Consider the following 14372-nt stretch of genomic DNA (forward strand, 5'->3'; position numbering starts at 1 on the left):
TGTCAAGTGAATCCTTTATCGGAGCTTGTTATTGTTGCTGTCCACGGTACTGCCGCTCTCAGTACCGTGGACAGCAACTACAGACTACAAATGCACAATATACTTCATTGTATTACAAGTCCAGTGTTGCTGGGAGACAGCAGCATCCTCGCTTTCAGTAGCTTTGTATGAGACTGCTTCTTTTAAGCAGGATGTCAGTGACTGTCTCGGCATCTTCATGAAATAGATGTAGTTTTTGTTAAGATAAAAAATGTCTGATTAGTTGTGAAAATCGGAACAAAATCTGAGGTCTAATAGGTGCATTTTATCCCCTTCATAACATGAGTTCAACAGGGGAGATGTAAAAGTGGTGAGATGTTTTTCGTCTGAAGATTAAATCAGACTACAGTCTACTTCTAGTCAGTAGCTGGGACCGCATCTGCATGTTAATTTGGCAGATGGAGTAAGCATCTAATGAGAGGTGAAAATAGGAACAGCTTGTTGTGCAGGACAGAGAACCAAAACGGGGAGTTTATAAAGTGTAGACCCACTCCTGAAATCCAGAGAAATTATCTCCAATTGAATATCCGGGAGCACATTCAGCATGAATTTAGGCTGCGGTTTGGGAAGGACCTCAGAAAGTACTGGCAGCAGCTCCTGAGCCATGCAGATAGCCAAAGAAGATATCCCCCAAAAGAAAGACTGTGCATTATGAAAAATGTAATATGAATGATAGGCCCACAACTTTGATCAGTTGGTCAGGGAGTTCTTTGTGAAAGCATTTGTAGCTGTGCCACTAGATCAAGAGAAGTACCAAGCAACAAAAGAGTGAGAGGAATCTGAATCTGGAAGCTGTGTAGCCGGACTCAATGATAAAAAGAGGCTCTGAAGGTGAAGCATGCTGGGACTTTATTAAAACTGGAGATAATGGACCAATGGCTTGTGAGAGTTTAGGGCAGAGTTTATCTTGAAATAGAATATGGAAAGGAGTGGACAGAGAGTTGAAAGGGGAGTGTATGATGTGGGTTCCCACTCCAGAAATTCTGATAAATTACCTCTAGAAGTTGGAGTATTTGGGGGGGGTTATTAGCAAGAGTGTATGCTGCAGTGTAGTATGTTTGAAAAGATTTGTTTGGATAAACTCCAGCAACTCATTCAAAGTAAAGGATTTGATTAAAATTGCCAGTCCTAAAGCTTGTCAGAAATTAGCCTCAGGACTATATTCTCAAATTGTTCCCTGTTGTCCTTAAGTCTGACTGACAGTCCACCATTCAGATATATTCTGTCTTAGAAGAAGAAGAAGAGGAGGGCGACTACAAAGTGACAGGTCATTTGCATGGCTACATCTACAAATGCCAAGAAGAAAAGGAACAAGTAAAGCTATTGATGAATACATTTGCTTCAACAACCTAACTTCATAGCCACAGCAGTTTCTATTATATTATTAATATTATATTATCTATTATTATAACTTTAACCATATGTTTCTGATAATCTGTGGTCTTTCCTTCTGCTTACTACTTGACATCTAACAACTTGAATGGCAACAAGAACGGAACCTCCAATCAGCCTGTCCATGTCATTTCAGTGTTGTTGACAGTGGACAGATCCTGAGGTCTGAGTAAATGATTATTTTGATGTGGCTGCATGATTAGAAATCTATCTCTGCCTCTTCTTGGTCCTTATCTAAGCCTCTCATGTGCATAAATCAAAGTCAGGCCCTAGCGGGGTATCTGTTGCTTCTCCGTCTGCCAAGTCATTAATCCAAGGATGTGACCCACGGGCAGGCTTCTCCCATTTGGTTCAGTCATTGTTACATGAAAAATAATCTTGGTTTCTCTCCCTCTGCTCCACTCTCTGCATCTTTCTTTTATTTGTTCCAATGGGCTCCTGCTCCTGATTTTCACCCCGGAGGATGAGTTACGTGTTGTGCTGGGGATGTTCAGTGGGATTGTGTGTGTCAATGCCCTGTAAATTGCTACACTGTGCATTCAGTCTACATTGCTCCAAGGGCACGTTCACAGAATCTTCCACTCCCATGGTGTGATTTGTAACTTCACATTTCTTCTTTGTCTCCTCTCCAATCCACATCTAATGACTATAAATGGACTGTATAAAAGACACAGAGTAGAAATAGAGACAACTGGGTCCTGTCATGCCTAATCATGCCATATATACCCACACCCCTGTTGCCAATCTTGGACATGTACTCCCTTTCTTTTCTTATCTTTCTTTTCTCTGACTATCTCCTAGATTTTTTTTCTTTTTCCAGAGACTCCCCCACATCCCTCTGTTATCATCGCCCAGAGAGAAGTTGTGAAATTCATGACATTCAGATATAGTGGGGCAGGCTGATGGAGGACAAGAATAGTCTCCCGAGGTCCTTCTGGAATAAGTCTGTCTTTGATGAGCAAGTTATTCAATGTCAGCGCCTCCGATAATCTCGCTCTTCTAATTTGTAGTAGAGAGAAAATCTCATTTGTTGCATTTGGTTACGGAAGAGTGGATACCTCTGTGCTGCCTGTTTCTGCTCGGTAACCTTACAACTGTACTGACCAGTAAACTGTCCACAGCCTGAAACAGAATATTGGACATTGTTATGAAGATATAAGGAAGGAGATAAAATCGTAATGCTTTGTTCATCAGCTAGTGCGTGTCCTACTCTCGCTCCTTCTCGTTGCTGTGAAACTCATCGTAGGCGGGAGAGACTGTTGCTTGAAGGGAGCAGTCTATCTGCTTAAAATTCAAAGTTGTCTGTGTCAAACAGAGCTCTCAAACAGCCCCTGAGACACTCAGAAGCTTGAGAGGATGAAAAGTAGTTCCCCTGGCTAACAGTGAGGGGTAGTGTTGCTCCAATCCAACTTCATTAATCTTATGCCTTCCCTTTATTTTCACTTTCCTTTGTGTAGTTCCTGCATAAAATTCTCACTTCTTTGTTGATCATTCGGTTGCACACAGAGTACTGAATAATTTGTGCTATTTGTAAATTAGAAATTTGTCATTTTTGTTGCCTCCAAAATGCAAATAAAGAAAGCTATTATTTTAAAATTTTTATTCCCTGCTGATGTGTTTGTGATGCCAACCTTGTACGGTTGCAGAGACATAAAAAAGAAGATAAAAAAAAAGATTAACAGTGCTTTTCAAAACATAGCAAAAACAAATTTTAGTGCAGAAAGTTTGACAAGAAGGAAGAGCAAACATGAATGTAGGCATTTCAAGTCACAGAGGCAGGAAGTGTCCTTACGGTCTTGTCAGGGGTGTAGTTGTGTGCACAGCTGGTAAATATTTAATGTGTTGGTGACCTGCTTTGCTGTTCCCACTGGTGAGGAACTGTACTGTAACAATGCAATAGCCCCTTAAACCTTTAAGTCTATTTAAGAGGAAGTTTTACTGCTCTTAAAATATTTTCACCCATAGAGTTTGGATGTCTAAAGAGCTTCAGAGCAAAAAGTGCTTGTGCTTCACTAAATCAGCGGCTCTATAATTACGGAATTTAAAAAAGCATGATCTTTTTATTTGGGATGATTAACATTAACATAAAAATGTCTGTTTTAACAAAACAGTTTAGATCAAAATCACAGTTTTTTATATAAAGGATATACATAGCAATGGGTCTGGACAGTGAAGCTGCTGTCTTTACAATGGCCAGCAGGGAGAACCTCCTTTAATCAGTTAGGACGATAAAGCAGGACTTGGTTTAGGTGGAGCTCACCTTATGACTGACAGGCTGCTATCATGCAGTACTCTTGCATGATAGCATTGGTTATTTAGTCAGATCCACGACCATTTTCTAAGTAATAATATGGCAACACTGAAAATGCTCAGCTTGGTTCTTCAAAGCAGAACTTAACATAAGTGGTTTTGTCTCTTTTCTATCTGATTTGGTGATCCTCATGTTTTACTGTCTCCAGCGTGTCAAACCTTTTGGTTATTTAGAGGAATTTTACAGCCTGCAGACAGGCAACAATACTTGCAAAACTATTCCCATTAAGCCCAGCTGTACTTTAACACCTGTGTGAAACTTTGATTTCTGTATTATTTATGTATAGTGCCAATTTAAGTCTTATTAAAGTTAAAAGAAAGTCAAACACTGAACAGATGCCAATAGAATTCTAGGACTTGCAGTTCACACATCATTACCTTTAAGCACCACTGGAACAAAGCGTAGCTAACATACTAACACTAACATAGCAGTAAACTTCGAGTCTTGGTAAACTTCCGTATGTCAGGTGGTGATTTAAAACACTTGCCTGCAGCAAGAACAGCAGTGCTAACTGCAATGTAAACTGCAAAGCTACTAAGTTCCTGCACTGTGTGGATAACAAGCATCTTTAGTGTTCTTACTCTGTCTCCTACTCTGAAGGTGATTTATGTTTTTCTGCTGCTGGATGGGGTGGATTGAACCCCATCTCACAGAGGGCACCTTCTCATTACTCTGGACCTCCTTCCATTGCAAGTCAAGTCCTCAAAGTCAAGGCAGGCTCGTTGTTTAGCCAGCCTGCCATGTCTCCTGAATGAAGCGACAGACATGGACTAATTACACCTGGCTGCCCTTTCCCTTTCACCTGTCTCACACAAATCAGTGTGAGTGAATAGTTTTCTTTTTTCCCTTTTTTTTGGTAATACATCATCACGAAGGGCATCTTTTGAGAGACACGAGGGAAAAGCAACAGTAAAAGGAGCTTTTGAAACGACATTTCTGGACACCAATAATAGGTTTGTTAGCACTAGTCTGACTCTGGAGAGTTATTCTGTGAGAGATGTGTCATGTCATTATCAGCAGAGGAACTAGGGCGAGCTGACTGTAATAGAGGAGCAGCCTCGATAAAACATTTTTCTCTAGAAGCTAATTTTTGATTATAGATTATTTAATAAAATGTATAAGAGTCAGAGTCAAATATATTTAACACTGACTCTGAGGTTATAACCCAGTATCAAAAACTCAGCTGATAGATTTTGATAGGTACACTTTGAATATACATGACTCATTCCTGTGTCGTCTATTCTAAGTTTCTGATTTATCTTATAGCCCATGCCTGGCAAGAGTCCAGTCATATCTAATCAAAAGGGTCGACAAGGCATCCCAGCATTAGCACTGATGAGGACGGTCTCGTGCATATGTACCTGACAGGGTATATGTGTTTATGTGTAGTGTCATCATAGCAGAAATCTTTTTTATTTAAATCTGATAAACAGGCTATATGACAAGATGTAAGAGGAATCAAGACCAGACAGGAGGAAGGAAAGAGAGGCAAGAGGAAAGAAAATGAGAGGGGACAAGGAGGAAGAGATATCAGAGACATCCTTTTTTTTTAGTCATTTTAAGCAGACTTGTTCCAGCAGATTGGCAGAGATATAATTTTCCACACATCCTAATGTGTATCACTTTGACACCTATCTCTTTTTGAAATATTCAGCAGGATCAAGTAGAATTATATTGGTTTTAGTGACGATATCTGAGTTTTTTTTTTTCTTTGTCTTTTGGGAGATGTGTGATCACAGAAAAACACGTGAATGTCTTTTTCGAGCTGGAATTGCCAGGCCAAAAATAGATCAAGTAAGATGAGAGACTTGCATCTATCAGATCTCGTCCTCTTTTGAAGTCTAACTCGGGAGGGAGTAAGCTCAGATGTGGACCTGGAAATCTGATAACTAAGATAGTCTTGAGCAAAATTAGTTTTCTATTTACACAGCTTTTACTTTGAATTTTTTGGATTTTTTCAGTTGCAAGAACTCAAACAGTTTATTTGCTTTCAAGTAATCATTTTCATAGTGGCAAATGATAATTTTGTCAGACCTCAGTCAAATTAGTATGAGTCATGACAAATGAGTGACTGACGTAAGCTGGAATGGCACCTTGAAAAACATATATATAATTCATGCCACTTCACATTTTTCACTTCAAAGTGTTAGAAAAAATGTTAAATTCTGTAAATATATAATCAAGGTGCTACTATTAATGCATCATCTGTGACTACACCCGCTGTGGCATAGTTTTACATAGTAAATCTCAGAATTCGCATATTCAGGTGTGTCATACACACTGGGGCAGTCAGCTGAACACACCAGATAAGCAGCAGGGAAAAGGCAAATTCCAGAGAACTTTCCAAAGGGCGATACATAATCATGACTGGGCTATAAACAAAGAATAAGTAGCACAGGGAATCTAACAGAAGGAAAAGAAAACACAAGATCTACCAAGTGGCAAAAGAATGATGAATGCACTGAGAACAGGTGTAGCAGAAAATTGGAGGGAAGCCTAAAAAACACTAGAAGTAAACCTAACAAGAGTTCGCAGAAAGAAAGAATAGAAAATAAGAGAGAAAGTGACAAAACTAAACTCCAGAACCATGACACTGTTTAATATTTTCTGCCATAAAATAGCAAATCAAAAAACTAGCTGGGAACAGTTTATCGGGGTTTAGTATCTTGGCCAAGAATACTTCAAAATGGAGGAGTAAAAATTAAACCAGCGACCCTCTAACTTGGTGGGTGAACATAATAGCTATTAAAAAAAACATATAATTAAAGCTCTTTAGGAGTAACAATAATGCACATTCGCATGTGTCCATAGCTGTTTCCTCCATTCTTGACCAAACAATGCTTAGTTTAACACCTTGAGGAAGATGCCTTTGTTGAACACTGGGTAATGTAGGGATTTTTTGCCCTCTTGCTGTCAGAAGTGGGAATGAAAATGGTGTGTTTGAATCCAAGAAATCATTGTGGTTGTTTCCAGGACAACAGAACAAGACAGCTGGACGCACCTTTCTCTTAATCTGGCAGAGATAGGAGCTACTTAGTCAGAGAGCACAGAGGAGACACAAAGAGGGAGGGCTGGGTTGTGTACACACACATAAAATACCAAAAACACACACACTCAATGAGGGCTGAGACAAGGAGGGAGGAGACAAGAGAAAGAGTTAGAGGTGTAGAAAGGAAGGAGAGACGCACAGAGAAGATAAGAGAAAAAGGAAGGTATGACAGTCCTTGTGCTGTAGTCTGCTCTGATATCCTGCACACCACTGAGAAGCCTCATCAGCCATTCAGCAGGATGTCTCAGAGGAAGAGGAGTTTCACATTTGGAGCTTATGGAGGGTAAGATAATAGAGGACTAATCTGTCGGAACATCAATTGATTTTGCAGTTTGCCAGTTGACACTGCTGTCACAGCAGTGTACATGTACCTGTTGCATTGTATTGCCAGCCCTGGAGTAGTGAGAGGAAGGTGTGACTGCTCTGGGACTAGTACTGCATCTGCTCAGCAGCTGCTGAATTAGCTAACAAGGTCATTGACTGCCAGTACTGTGCACTCTTAATTTACACCATGAACCATTAGTAGGGGAAGCTACAAAAGTGATACAAGGGGAGATTTGCATATGGTTGTCTCAGTCATGGTGATCTGTTCATGTATGTCTTTGTAAAAACCTCACTACTTGTAAGGTATTTAAAAGTAACTAGTCAACGCAGCATTCTAAATGTATATAACTGGTAGCTTTAAACAGCTTCTAAATCCATACAGATATATGATCAATAAGGTTATTCAAAGTGCACACCATTTTTATTCCAGCAAAATAAAGCACTGATTACCTGTCATCAACTAAAATGGTGCGTAATTAAATATTTGTGATGCTTACTTGATACTGAATAAGGAAGTCAGTGATTTGTGGCAGGGAATAACTAAATACCTCATCAGTATGAGTAAAACAGTGAGAAGAGGTAATTATCTCGACTTTGTATAGTTCCTCACTTTTATTAATGTGACAGATGATTTTGAAGCAGTCAGAGTATGGATATTTGAGATGTGAATGTGCTTTGGTTTATGAACAATGAATAATGCTTTGCAATTCATGAGGCAGAGAAATTATTTTATGTTGTGTTTTGCAGCCTGTAAGTTCTGCCAAGTCGGCCTAGAAAACACTCATGAGGCCCAAATTTGACATTTTTGCTGTAGAAGTCAGTTTGAAAGGTAGTCTGAGTGCACAAGCAGACACAGGCAACCAATAGCAGGCAAGGAAGCATTTGTAGGGCACAGAAACAGCATTTCTGAAACTGCAACAGGCTTTTTGTAATAAGATGAGCAGTGAGATTCAAGGAATGGTCCAAAATAGATATGGAGTGGTGTGATGAAAGTGCACTCACTGTCACCTGAACTGCACTCGTCAGATTTTTTTTATTAAGCCTACCACAAATTTGTGTTCTATTTAACTTGCTGGGTTTCATATTATCACATAGGTTAAACGTACAGCAATGTTTACGTTAAGTCTCTTTTCTGTCGGACATCAAGGACAGGAGTCAGATTACAATAGAAGGAACAAAAACAGTCTCCAAGAAGGAACAACTCCAAAACATAAACACAGAGATGACGGCATGACTTAAATAATAAGATGTTGTACGAGTTGAATTAGTGTTTATATGCGTGTTTAACATATTTAAAGGAGATTGTTTTAGTTTAATATGGGATATGATTCCAGTTTTTTGGGTATATGTGAGAAAATGATCACAGACCTAGATGTTAGTTCATCCAGGTGAATGAGCTCATTCCATGACGAGGCGCCTGTCATCCATCCACAATTCTCAAGAAGCGCCACTCGTCCTACAGTATTGTTCAGACGTTAATCAGGCCTACACACGATGATTACCTTATGATTCACCCAAGTTGTGCTCAAGGTTAAGGTCAAAGTCATATTTGCTGGCACTTTTCCATTTTCACAGCATAACCTTTATGCACACTACTTGGAATGTCACCAAATTCTTACTCCTAAAGTACTGAAGAATATTCAGTTGAAACCATTTTGTAAAGTTATTAACATAAGACCAGAGTTTCAGATACATTTATAATGAACAAAATGATAAAGAAAAATAAACTTGCAACTGGTTGGCAGGTGGTTGCACGAGGTTTCTTGTTGTTGATGATGAAATTGGTCACAAAATGTGCATGGTGTTACTCTGAAAAACTTCTGGCAATTGCTTTGATTGCTAGCAGACTTGTGTGTTTGCATGACAGATAACATCTTGTGTTGAAACCACTGCAAGCTCACTGAGTGATACTGTAACTGTGAAGAGTGTGACACAAACCAGAAATGGAGAGCATCTCAATCTCCTTAGGAAATGCACATTTTTTCCCTATTAGAAGGAAGGTGCGGTAGATACTGATATGTCATATTAGATAGGAAATATAGACAGACAGTAAAGTTAGATACTATTATTATTTTGGAGGGAGTGGTCCTGTTGGTTGAAACTATCACTGTCATGCGACAATCAGTAATATGGTTTTAAGACATGCTGATGTCATATTATTGTATTACTGTCATAATACTCCTCAACCCAAACACTTTTATTTGCCGGACAAATTCATCTTATTTGGTGGTGAATAGGATTAATTTGTTCGGCATATGACTCTTTGACTTCGGAGTGGATTTTTAATTCTCATTAGTGTGCGCATACAGCCAATCAACGACAAGAAAAGCTTATCGCTTCCTTTCTGTACTTCACACATTACAGTAATTTGTTGAATTATAAGCTGGCTAAGCTACTAAGTCATTGACATTTTGGTTTTTGTAAGCTGGTATTGTAACAAGTGCAAATGAAATTGCTACTATCACCTGAAAACTAAATGCTGTATTCAGCTGTTTTAAATCTCATTTATATAAATGTTACGTTTGCATTTGTTTCAGTCTGTTAGGATAATTTGGTTAGAGCAAGCGAGTGCCTGCAGTTGTTTGTCCCACTATAATGTTTTCTCACGTTAGGTTGTAGACATTTGATTTTAAATTCAGGAGATTTGCGGCACTGTGCTCACAAGTCTTCTTGTTTTTCACACAAACCAAACCTGAATCTGTAGGAAAGCTCTGTTTGGCTGGGTGTCACAAACTGAATCAATTATTTATTATCTGAATTGTGGAATAAAAGCAGCAAAATCAGTGGTTGACTCCTAAAGTGCATTGTAACACTCAGCTTGGCTGAGTTGTTACATAAAGGTGGCCCACTCCAGTTTTGTCCTGGAACAGTCAAGTATAGTATTTGGCTGGTATTTGATTTTGTTTCTTACACATTTACTTTGCCCCAAATCTTCCCAGCCATCTGTGATCCAGTCTAGTCATATATGTGTTTCTGTACAATCCAAAGTAGCCTGGGGATCCGTTAAAAGCATGCATCTGTGTTAGATGAATTAGTGTGCGTTAGTTTCAAGAAAAGAAATGAGCTTTTTCATTTTAATTTGGTTTGTTTTGCAATTGCTTAGGAAATCTGTCTCTGTTGTTAAAAGCCTTGTTGTTGAAAAGCGTATCTCTGGGGAAATAAATTCTTAATGAATAACATTGAAAGGATTCTTAAACAGAAATGGATGGAGCCCAGACCTAGACCATAACATTACCATTCTGCATTTGTTTCATGACCTGTCCTTGAAGAAGTTATTTTGTAGCAGATTAATTTCCGCATACAATTTAAGGGTAATTGCTGTTAGCGGATAGCAACATGGCTATTTCTTTAAAGTGCTTGTAAACAGCTGCAAGGAAAAATGGATGAGGTGGAAAACAACTGGAAATTGCCTCCCATTTGAGCAATTTTACTATCTCCTGTGCCAGCTTCCTTGCTGATACTTTTTCCTTTCTGAACTATGTAAATTTAAAGCAAGCAATTATGTGAAGTAGGACAGATGATTTAAAAAAAATAGAGACTTGATTATGGTTGAGCTATTTTTAACTTTACTATAGGGAACTTTGAACAATATAATACCAAGCTGATGAGTGAATTTCCTAAATTTGAGCTTGTGATTGTAATTATAGAAGCCAGAAAGAGTAAGCCAATGATGCTGGTATGTTTACAGGTTTTAGGTTACAGTTGGTTGGTTTCCTGCTGGTGAGTAAAGTCTGCTTTAAGCCTAGAGACAAATGGCAATGGTTCAGCCATGTGAAAGATGATTGGATTGTGCACATATCTGACTGCTCTGTTACAATTTCCCTTGCAGGTATTATACGGTAGCTACCTGGAAATGGTGTTGAGGAGGCTAGTGTGACTGTACAAACAGCCCACCTTTTATTATTTGCTATTTTCATCCGTCCAACATTATGTAATGTCATTTTTTGTGTGTGTCTGTGCTTCATCTGATGGGGAGGCTACTGCTTTGTTTCTTAAGGACCCTACAAGCTGATCACATACAGTAACCCACAATCTGTTTGTGGATTCTGGTGGAAAAATTGCTAAATCAGCTATTCTTAAATCAATACTATACATTTTAAACCTCAGAGAAAATCACAGAAAATATCAATATAAAATTAAAAAATTGAGAATACTATGATTGTGTGTGCTTTGTGTGAGACTGGTAATCACTGTAGAGCCAAATGATAGAGCCTGGACAGTCAAACTCCTACTCTCTTTTTTTTAAGGTTATATGGTCAGAGAGGTCGGAGAGATGGACCTGGATGAGGTCACTGGGTTTAAAGGGAACAGCCTCACATAAAATAACCAAACCAAAAACTTGTTTAGTCAATTTGGATTAGGATGGGTTTTCTGAGTAAGATTGCTCAGAACTATAAAAGAAACACCCATGATGAGAGTTTCAATACTTTTCTTATATGCTTTAATTTAGGAAACAATAGATAATCCTTTACAAGAGAAAAACAGGATGATACTGTCCCACACTTCAAAAGCAAGTGCCACGGCATCCTTCAAATAAAAAATCAATATAACTGTCAAAAATGCTAATCATCATGCAAATTAGAGCTTTATTTGTTTATACTTGTTAATCTCTAAGTTGTTGTTTGTTTTTAACTTTTAACATAATGAAAACCCATGAGCAAACTATGATCATTACACTACTCTAGCCTGTTGGCTTAGGAGTCTCTTTAGTCATTACACTGAGGTGACAGATGCTGAAAGCCTGACTTCACTTAAGAAAATAGTTAAAGTGGATAACCTGTTCAGAGGGACGAGTGAATAGTGGGTGGAAACGAGGGTTATCAGCTTTTCTTAATGTGCCATTTTTTTAAATCTTTGCATGTGTAGCCTGTATCCCGTTAAAAAAATGTTAACCTATGTAATGAAGTCATGTTTTGAACTGGTAATGTGTGTTTATACTGCCCACATGAAAAAACAAAGTGAAAACACGAAGGCTGAGGGTGGAAGCTCTAAAAGATGCTTCGATAGTCATTTTATAACCCCACGTCCAGAAAAGATGTGATGTTGTATAAAACAGCGGTCACCAACCTTTTTGCACCACGGATCGGTTTATGTCCGACAGTATTTTCACTGACTGGCCTTTAAGGTGTCGCGGATAAATACAACAAAATAAAACCAGTACCGGTACCAAAAAAAGAAGATTTATTCATAACACAAGGGAAAAAACCCAGGGAAACTGAGTTAATGATAAAAACGATAAAAAAATAATGATAAAAATCAATAAAAACCCTGAAAACAATAAATTTCACACCCGAGCCTCAACTCTCCCAGTACCAAACAACTCATGGACTGGTACTGGTCCATGGCCCGGGGGTTGGGGACCGCTGGTATAAAATGTTAATTAAAAACAGAATGTAGTAACTTCTCATATTCTCACTATATGATTATAGTGAGTTAAAGTTAAAGCGTATAAGAAAAGCATTGAAACTTAATTCACCTGCTCTCATCATGGGCATTTCTTTTATAGTTCTGAGCAATCTTACTCAGAAAAACCATCCTAATCCAAATTGACTAAACAAGTTTTTGGTTTGGTTATTTTATGTGAGGCTGTTCACTTTAAACCCAGTGACCTCATCAAGGTCCATCTCTCCGACCTCTCTGACTCACTATATGATTATAGTGAGAATATGTGTCATAAAAAAATTGATCGTTTTGAATTTGATGGCAGCAAAACATCTCGGAAAAGTTCAGACAGGGACATATTTGCCACTCTTTTAACAACAGTCTGTGAGACTGGAAGTTGAGGGGATCTGCTAGTCTTTTGGGACAGGAACACTTAGGATAGGTTATAGGTAAAGATAGGATGCCTGGAAATGTTTTGACCTTTAAAAGAAAATTTCCTTGAGATTAAAACGTCTGTTCAACATGTGCTTCTTTTTCTTTATCTAGCTTTATTTCAGGCAGCCTACATTTTTCTCCGAGTATTCCTGCAACCTCCAGAAAGCTATTGACTGTTCAGAGCTCAACCAGCAGCACGTGCACTGGCACACTCAATTTCTTTTGACATTCTCTTGTTCCCATTTATTATTCGCATGATTCATTGTTTTTATTAGTAACATGTTTACCATTTGCATTATCACTGTATTACTTTGTGTGTCTTTCAGTATGCATGTGTGTCCCAATATAACTACTATACTACTATAAAATAACTGGCTTGAAGAAAATTTCTTTTAGCATTTGTGAGACACTTCATTTTCACTTTATTTGTCAGGAACGATGTACAAACAGAAATAATCTCCTTAGAGAAAAGATGCATTGTATGAGGTTTAGCTACAAGCTAATTTTGGTCCGCAGTCCCTGGGTGGGTCAAATTGTAAATAGAAATACATAAAAACACATCTTTCTGTTTTATCAACTTTAGTTGGTAAGTCTATACAATAAGCCAAGTGTCCCAGTTAAAATTATAAAATCCACATGGACAGTATCTAACATTAATATCCCCCCAAAAACTGCACCCAATACATTTCTATACCCAGTCAATGGGCAGATAACACAAAAACCAGGAACAGACCAAAGAAAGTCATCAAGTAACAACTTTAAAACAAATGCAGTTAACTGTTCAATATAATAAGACAAACACCCAAGATAAAATTATGTATCGGAACTAGGGCTGTCAACGTTAATGCGTTAACGCGGATTAATCTGTCATCACGATTAACGCGATTAAAATTTTTAACACATTTAACCCATCTGGAGCGCAGAACGACTCAAAATCCCTGATATGTCTGTGTCAATGCATTTCGAGCAGTTTGTCCAAAGTTTGTCCATTCTGTGCTCCAGATGGGTTAAATTCGTTAAAAATTTTAATTGTGTTAATCGTGATGACGGATTTTTCTGTGTTAACGTTGACAGCCCTAATCAGAACATGTAGACAGTATCAGAAGCATCTGATTCCTATGCACATAATGGGAGATTATAAAGCTGTTTCTTGGAACATGTTTCTACTTAAAAGCCTCCAAAATGAAACTCTCAGTCTGTTTCATAGCTTTGAGTTGTTATACTAACCTGTATAACAGGATGTTTTGTTATGTTTCTCCTATCAGTCAGCACTTGAGTAAGTTTTGTGTTTCTACAAAAGATGGAGGCATAGTTGTTTATGTTATGGCTAGTTTCTCACCCCTTCTGTTACTACCAAAACAACATGTTGCTGAGTCAGTAGGAAGACATCATTGATATCGATCAAACGTATCGCTGATGGAAATATTTCCATTCCACTTT

General features: G+C 38.2%; 1 protein-coding gene across 12 annotated transcripts in view; it reads left to right on the top strand.

Annotated features, from left to right (window-relative positions):
• The window catches only part of rap1gapb (RAP1 GTPase activating protein b), a 104396-nt gene that overhangs the window by 34141 nt on the left and 55883 nt on the right, over positions 1-14372 (top strand). For 5 of the 12 annotated variants that reach the window (XM_013276612.3, XM_013276614.3, XM_013276616.3 and 2 more), the window contains exon 1: positions 6925-7074. The exons of 4 other annotated variants lie outside the window; for them this stretch is intronic. In XM_013276612.3, the coding sequence (XP_013132066.1) occupies positions 7031-7074 (44 nt within the window). In that variant the 5' untranslated portion in view covers positions 6925-7030. Of the gene's footprint in view, positions 1-6922; positions 7075-14372 lie in introns of those variants that run through there. 3 more of the 12 variants (XM_005458433.4, XM_025907127.1, XM_025907126.1) reach the window with 2 other exon arrangements.

Source organism: Oreochromis niloticus, linkage group LG5 (assembly GCF_001858045.2).
Source record: "Oreochromis niloticus isolate F11D_XX linkage group LG5, O_niloticus_UMD_NMBU, whole genome shotgun sequence".
Lineage (NCBI taxonomy): Eukaryota > Metazoa > Chordata > Actinopteri > Cichliformes > Cichlidae > Oreochromis > Oreochromis niloticus.